The 8,475-nt window shown below is 40.5% G+C and overlaps 1 protein-coding gene across 3 annotated transcripts in view; it reads left to right on the top strand.

The window, feature by feature from the left end:
- GK (glycerol kinase) overlaps window positions 1-8,475 on the top strand; it is an 88,017-nt gene that overhangs the window by 16,913 nt on the left and 62,629 nt on the right. For all 3 annotated transcript variants that reach the window (XM_011959818.1, XM_011959819.1, XM_011959820.1), the window contains exons 2-3: window positions 2,841-2,914; window positions 5,645-5,751. In XM_011959818.1, the coding sequence (XP_011815208.1) occupies window positions 2,841-2,914; window positions 5,645-5,751 (181 nt within the window). The remainder of the gene's footprint in view (window positions 1-2,840; window positions 2,915-5,644; window positions 5,752-8,475) is intronic.

Consider the following 8,475-nt stretch of genomic DNA (forward strand, 5'->3'; position numbering starts at 1 on the left):
CTTCTTTCTTTCTTTCTTTCTTTCTTTCTTTCTTTCTTTCTTTCTTTCTTTCTTTCTTTCTTTCTTTCCTCTTTCTCTCTCTCTCTCTTTCTCTCTCTCTCTCTTTCTTTCCTTTCTTTCTTCTTTCTCGGAGTTTTGACTTGTGTACCGGGCTGGAGTGCAATGGTGTGATGTTAGCTCATTGCAACCTCTGCCTCCTGGGTTCAAGTGATTCTCCTGCCTCAACCTCCTGAGTAGCTGGGATTACAGGCATGTGCCACCACATCCAACAAATTTTTATATTTTTAGTAGAGATAGGGTTTTGCCGTGTTGGCCAGGCTGGTGTCAAACTCCTAACCTCAGGTGATCCACCTGCTTCAGCCTCCCAAAGTGCTGGGATTACAGGCATGAGCCACTGCGCCCAGCCAACACTTTGTTTCTTGACCTAGAGTCCTTTAGGGATTTGAGAGTAGCAGGGAGCAGCAGTAATATGAATAACAGTAATACAGCTGGAGTTTCCTATTGTGGTGAAGTTTTTCTGCACATAAATGTTTCTCGTTTTATGTGATAATTTTTGTCCTAATAAGTATATGTAATACACCATATTTTTTGGACAGTCAACAAATACTTATTGAGCACCAACTTTGTGCCCTAGTTCCTAGGGATACTTCAGTGAATAAAACAGGGCAAATGGAACTGGCTTCCTAGAGACACACTCTAATGCTAATGGAGCTGGCATCCTAGAGACATGCCCTAATGCTGCCTCGTAAATCACAGGGCTATCACATGGTATACGATGTATGATGTGTCAAGTTAACCTTTGACTTGTAAGATATTTTGTCTTCTCAAAGGACTTCAGAATTTGCCCTCTTGCTTTCATTATGTTTATTATTTCCTCCAGAAAAGAGGAAAGGGAGTGTGTGTGATGTAGAAGGAGGAAGGCAGCAAGTCACAGACTCAATGCTTTTTATTTTCTTAGTCTGCATTGAACAGGTAATTTTCTCCCACAGGAAACCTAGGCATGGAAACACTTTACTAATTGGAAGTGACTTCACTGCTGTAATTAATTTTGGAAGTTAATTTTAATCAAAATATGCATCTTATGTATATTTGAGATGTATGCATCTTATGTATATTACTTTGGTACTCAAATATAGATACTACAACATGGAAAACAATATATATGAAAAATTTGCATATAGCATCTTTTTTTTTTTTTTTTTCAGACAGAGTTTCATTCTTGTTGCCCAGGCTGGAGTGCAATGGCGTGACCTTGGCTCACCGCAGCCTCCGCCTCCCGGGTCCTGGTTCAAGCAGTTCTCCTGCCTCAGCCTCCTGAGTAGCTGGGATTACAGGCATGCGCCACCACACCCAGCTAATTTTTGTATTTTTAGTAGAGACGAGGTTTCACCATGTTGGCCAGGCTGGTCTCGAGCTCCTGACCTTGTGATCCGCCCGCCTCAGCCTCCCAAAGTGCTGGGATTATAGGCCTGAGCCACCGCGCCCAGCAAAACTTGATATATTTTAAAAAGTGTTGTTTTTAGTAGTGCTAAAATTGTAGAGGATTGTATAGCACTTCTTTGTTAGTTTTCATCCATTGGTTTTAATGTTTTATATCAAGGGTCAGCAATTTATGACAAGCATGTCACAGAGAGTCCTCAGCTGGATGGAGCCAAGAATATACTTATTCCTCTACTAACAAGGACTCTATTGCCTTTTTGTTTTTGTTTTTGTTTTTTGTTTTTTGAGACAGAGTTTTACTCTTGTCGCCCAGGGTGGAGCTCAATCTCAGCTCACTGCAACCTTGGTCTCCTAGGTGGGTTCAAGGGATTCTCCTGCCTCAGCCTCCCGAGTAGCTGGGATTACAGGCACCCACCACCACGCCTGGCTAAATTTTTGTATTTTTAGTAGAGCTGGGGTTTCACCATGTTGGCCAGTCTGGTCTCAAACTCCTGACCTTAAGTGATCTGCCTGCTTTGGCCTCCCAAAGTGCTGGGATTACAGGTGTAAACCACTGCATCTGGCCTTCTATTTCTCTTTTATAAGAGCTAGATGAATAGCCGCACTTCCCTTCAAAGGAATCTACACAGTACGCATCTGTGTGCTGAGTATCTGTGACCCTTTCTGTCTCCACATCCAAGATAAATGGAGTGGAACCTTACACCATTGCTACTAGTATTGTATCAGCTCTCTTTTATTATTCTTGGTTTTCCTATTCTGTAAAAGAAATCCATACTGTTGGCCGGGCGCAGTGGCTCAAGCCTGTAATCCCAGCACTTTGGGAGGCCGAGACGGGCGGATCACGAGGTCAGGAGATCGAGACCATCCTGGCGAACACGGTGAAACCCCGTCTCTACTAAAAAATACAAAAAACTAGCCGGGCGAGGTGGCGGGCGCCTGTAGTCCCAGCTACTCCGGAGGCTGAGGCAGGAGAATGGCATAAACCCGGGAGGCGGAGCTTGCAGTGAGCTGAGATCCGGCCACTGCACTCCAGCCCGTGTGACAGAGCGAGACTCCGTGTCAAAAAAAAAAAAAAAAAAAAAAAAAGAAATCCATACTGTTAATTAATGTGTTAAATTTCCTGCAACTAGAGAACCATTTTGGTTTTTTAAGGAGTAGGGAATTGCCTCTTGATTTACCTTTATCTTCAATAGGTTTCTTTTTACCTAAAGAGAAGTTATTTCTGATGCTGCCTTATATCTTTTATGATTCCATATGAAAAGAAAGTCGAACATCTTATATGGCATTTCATCTCATTGGACATTTTCTACCAGTGAACAAGAACTTCAGTTACTGAATAACTTTAAACATCCTTGATATCTGCCTGCATTTTTACCTTAATATTACAATATATTTTTCAGGTTTTCAATTCAAAAACAGCTGAACTACTTAGTCATCATCAAGTGGAAATAAAACAAGAGTTCCCAAGAGAAGGGTATGTTTCCTAATTTGATATGTAAAGACACATGTTTGTTAGTCCATCTCACCTGACTTGCCCTGTGGATTTGTAAAGTAAACTTGGTCAGACATCCTCCTGAAAAGATTTGAGAGGTTGTTATTAGTCAAGAAAATATGCAATAACTTGGTATGTCTTATGTGTCAGGAATTGATGGCTTAGGAATTCAGTTACCGCCAAGGAATGAATAATAAAGTAATAAAGCAAAAGAGTATTAAATATCAGAAATTTTACATTAACTTTGAAGTCATTGAGTTCTGTGTTCCTATTATTGCACAAATGCTGCTTTGCTGATTTGAGTGTCAGGTTTGTTTTATAATAAAGGTATCTTTTATAAAAAGTATTCACATATGTTAATATCTAATACTAAAATCACATTTTTGGGAATAGTATTCATATGTAGTAATTGTAATTAAATATAATATTAAGTATATTATTTAAAATTTAATGATGTTTATGATATAACCACTTTGAAAGACTGTGTTGCAGTTTATTGCAAAGCTAACCATACACCTGCAGCATTTCACTCTTAGGAATTTACCCAAGAGGAATAAAAGCATATGCCCATCGAAAGACTTGCACATGAATGTTTATAGCTACTTTATTAAAAGTAGCTCCAAAAGCCAGTCGCGGTGGCTCGTGCCTGTAATCCCAGCACTTTGGGAGGCCGAGGTGGGCAGATCATGAGGTCAGGAGATCGAGACCATCCTGGGGAACACTGTGAAACCCCTTCTGTACTAAAAATACAAAAAAAATTAGCTGGGCATGGTGGCGGGTGCCTATAGTCTCAGCTACTCGGGAGGCTGAGGCAGGAGAATGGCATGAACCTGGGAGGCGGAGCTTGCAGTGAGCAGAGATCGCGCCACTGCACTCCAGTCTGGGAGACAGCGAGACTCCGTCTCAAAAATTAGCCCCAACTGGAAACCACCCAAATATCTGTCATCAGTAGGATGGATAACAATGGAACACTATTTAGTAATTTTTAAAAAGTGAACAGATACTTGCAACAACACGAGAGAATGTCACTGGAATTATGGAAAATGAAAAAGTTGGATACAAAAGAGTATATACTGCATGACTCCATTGATCTGAAATTTTGTAATAGTCTAAACTAATCTAGGATGATAGGAATCAGAAAAGTGGTTGTCTGTGAGGTGTGTCATTCACTTGCAAGGAGCATGAAAGAACTTTCTGAGATGCTGGAGGTATTTTGTATCTTGACTGGGGTGTTGGTTAGATGGGTATTTCCACTTGTCAAAACTCAGCAAATTGTGCGCTTTAGATCTGTGCATTTCACTGTAAAGTTTACCTCAATTTAAGAAAGAGAAAAAAATTGATGTGTTTCCAAATTGTATTGTCTTCTTCACATGAAAAAAATGTTCTATTTTTTAGAGTTCCTTTGTTTAATAATAAAAGTTAATAATACGTTAGCAGCATTAGCATGACTGTCCACAAGACTGAGCCCAGTGCAATTTGTAAAGAAGATACCTGAGTCTTGGCTAGATGAAAATTATAAATACACAGAAGGAGACTGGGTTTTTAAAAATAAATTAGAGACGGCCAAGTGCGGTGGCTCACGCCTGTAATCCCAGCACTTTGGGAGGCTGAGGCAGGTGGATCACAAGGTCAGGAGATCGAGACCATCCTGGCTAACACGGTGAAACCCCGTCTCTACTAAAAATACAAAAAATTAGCCGGGCGTGGTGGCGGGCGCCTGTAGTCCCAGCTACTCGGGAGGCTGAGGCAGGAGAATGGCATGAACCCGGGAGGCGGAGCTTGCAGTGAGCCGAGATTGCACTACTGCACTCCAGCCTGGGCGACAGAGCGAGACTCTGTCTCAAAAATAAATAAATAAATAAATAAAATAAATAAAAATAATAAAATAAGTTAGAGACAGAATTCAAAGCCCAGGAAAGGAAAGAATTTAGTTAGGCCTGAGAGAGGCAGAGAAGAAAGGCAGTTGGAATTCCCTTGCTATTTCTGGATCCTATGGTAGAATCATTTTAGGTTGTATCATTTCTACTTTTGAACTTCCTCAAATTACCATATTTCTCCTAGGCTTCTCACCCTTCTCATTTACTATTAGCCTCTCATCCTTCTGAGGCCCTGGTACTTTACCAAAATTGTACTGAGATTGGGTCTAAGAACTTGGACCAATCACTTATCTACATGAAATAGTTAAAAGGAGTTTTAAATTTCTCCCTAAATTCCAACAAAACATCTTGGGAAAAAAGTAGCAGAAAAGAATAGTATACTTATTTGACTTTTCAGAATTCCTTTTGCTTCCAATATATCGTTCTCAATAATAATAAATATATTTCTGTCTACTTAGAAATAACCAGTGATTAGTGAAACATGCAGATAATTTATCAAAATTAGTTGAATCTGCAGGATATAAAGAAGGGGAACTAATTTCTTATTGGACTTGGAAAAATAATTTAAAATAGGTCGATATTTGCTGTTTATGGCCTGCTATTAGTGGCCTCCTTGAAAATGATTAATTACTATGTGGAGAATATTAAAATTGTAAGGAAATAGGCTTTTATTGGAATCGTTTCTTTAAAATGTGGAATGTAATTTGCTTTGCTTAATCTGATTTTCTTTAATGTATGCACCAGCCATACCCTCGTAAGTTAACTTTTCTATAGAAAAAAGTTATATTTATGTTGCTTTCTTACTGACTAACCAAATGCCTTCTTTTGTTCAAAGATGGGTGGAACAGGACCCTAAAGAAATTCTACATTCTGTCTATGAGTGTATAGAGAAAACATGTGAAAAACTTGGACAGCTCAATATTGATATTTCCAACATAAAAGGTATTTTAATAGAATATTTTACCCACATAATAAGACTCTCTCAATCAAATTCATTAATTTATTCTTTCAGCTTATAATTGAGTGTCTATGCAGTGCCAAGCATTTCTGTAAGAACTTGAGGATACAACACTAAACAGGAAGGTTCAAGTTCTTGTCCTCATGGAGCTTTTATTTGGATGGGGGCAAGATAATAAGAGCAGACAAATATAATTTCAAATACTAAAAAGTTCCATCCAAAAAATAAAAACCAAGTGGTATGGTATGTTGTGCCTAGAAGGGCTTGCTTTAGATTAGGTGGCCAGGAAAAGCCTTTCTGAGGATGTGACACTTTTGCTGAGCTCTCAAAGGGCAAAAGGGGTCAGCCATGTGTCTAGAAGAGTGTTTGAGGGAAAAGATGCAGCACGTACAAAGGCCCTGAAGTGGGAATAAGCCTGGGACATTTCTGGGTCAGAAAGAAGGCCAGCATGTCAAAAGAAGACTAAAAGTGTTGAACAGTGAGAGTGGGTAGGGGGTTTCCGTAGGAGATCAAATTGTGGAAGTGGGTCAGGCTTCATCAGCCATATTTAGGATTTTGGATGTTATTTTTAGTATCACAGGGAGCCATGAGAAAGTTTAAGCAAGGCGGCAACGGATGATTTGCAGTTTCAAGGCAACTTTCTGACTGCTGTGTGGAGAGTAGATGGTAAAGGCAAAAGTGTGGACACAGGGAGACCAGTGCGGAGGCTGCTATGGAAGTCCTGAGAGAGGTTGGTGGCTTGACCAATAATGGTAGCAGTGGAGGTGGAGAGAAAGGGTCATAATTTGCTGATAGACTGGATGTTGCGGTAACAGAGAGAGTAGTGGGGTTGAGGGAAGAGATTGGTCAAAGGTGATGCTTGCATTTTTGCCAGATCTCCTGGATAGATGAGGATGCCTTTTGCTAAGGAGAGAAAGACTAGAGGAAGGAGTAGGTTGTGGGGAAGGGGTATTTGGAATCCAAACTCTTCACTTATAAAATTTCCCTGAAATAATTGCTTGAGAGTGTTAGATTGTTATGAATTTCTCTGTGAAGTCCTAGTAGTTTTTTTTTTTTTTGAGACAGAGTCTCAATCTTGTCACCCAGGCTGGAGTGCAGTGACACGATCTCGGCTCACTGCAACTTCCACCTTCCAGGTTCAAGCAGTTCTCCTGCCTCAGCCTCTTGAGTAGCTGGGATTACAGGCACACACCACCATGCCCAGCTAATTTTTTTTTTGTATTTTTAGTAGAGACAGGGTTTCACGATGCTGGCCAGGCTGGTCTCGAACTCCTGACCTCGTGACCCGCCCGCCTCAGCCTCCCAAAGTGTTGGGATTACAGGCATGAGCCTCCGCGCCTGGTGAAGTCCTAGTAGTTTTAACTGAATATCTACATTTGACTTTTCATCATTCATGTAGGGAAAAAAAAATCCAGCCACCCAAGATTGATGTAATAGCATAAAAGGTGGAAGCATAATGTGGAAGTTTGCTGTCTACTTTATAGCCTCAAAATTTCAAGTTCACCATTCAAGGGCTCTTTTTTTCCTCCTTAGGTAGTTTGACTATAGATAGATATCAGTTGGTGGTGGTGGCTTGATTGCCATCATCTTGGCTTTGATACCATCACTCCTGAGCCTTTCCCCTGTTTGTATAAATTAAAACTCACTTAAAAAAAAAGACTACAAATCTGTAGAGTGCCTACTATGTGCCAGATGTGCTAAGGATACAATGGAGCTAATGCTTAAGTGCACACAACATGTTAATCTGATAATCACAAATAAATGGAAATGCATAAAATAATAGAGTTATTTCTGTTGCAGATTTTTTAAAGTATAATTTGATATTTTATTAACAACTTTTAATATCGTGCACATATTAATCCTATCCTCCTTTTATCCCTACATCTAAGTGGAAGGGCTTCAACTTATTTTAGGGTTGCAGTCCTGAACTTTACGTTAATTGTGCATTAGTGATTGTTGTTGATCATTTCCTTGAGCTGTTCTTGCAGTTCTCACAGTCTAAACAGTGGGAACAAATAATAGGCAATCAGTAGCACACTCTTGTCAAAATTACCAAAGACATAGGTAATCCAGGCAGCTTAAAGCCATGTTTAGAATGTAGAGTCCAGGGTGATTGACCATGGCTTTGACATCATTCTACCTCCCTTACAGGTAAGGTAGGCTGTGATGTGTTGGCTTTCTGGACCCACTTGGGTGCTATGCCTTTTTCTCTTGTTTTTATGGTTTATGTGAAGATGACACACAACTCCGCCCAAGTGACTTGTCTTCCACTTGCACTACCTGGTCTAAGAATTGAACAGGCAGCTTCTCTATACTCCTCTGTTTCTGGCCAGTGTGAAGTCCACATCTGAGCCAAAGTGACCCAGCACTTCCATCTGTACAACTACCATCCTCTGGCCACAGAAGAGAACATCCCACAAGCTCCTACATACCAGGCCAGTTGTACTATTATTTTTTCCCAGAAAATTTATCCAGTTGGCATTGCCAAGGGCCAAGCTTTTGCTTGCCTGTATAGAACTCTAGATCACAAACTGTTAAAGCTGTAAAGGAGGCCGGGTGCAGTGGCTCATGCCTGTAATCCCAGAACTTTGGGAGGCCGAGGTGGGTGGATCACGAGATCAGGAGTTTGAGACCAGCCTGGTCAACATGGTGAAACCCCGTCTCTACTGAAAATACAAAAATTAGCCAGGCGTGGTGGTGGGTGCCTG

The sequence above is a fragment of the Colobus angolensis genome, unplaced genomic scaffold (genome assembly GCF_000951035.1).
Source record: "Colobus angolensis palliatus isolate OR3802 unplaced genomic scaffold, Cang.pa_1.0 Scaffold50, whole genome shotgun sequence".
NCBI classification, from domain to species: Eukaryota; Metazoa; Chordata; class Mammalia; order Primates; family Cercopithecidae; genus Colobus; species Colobus angolensis.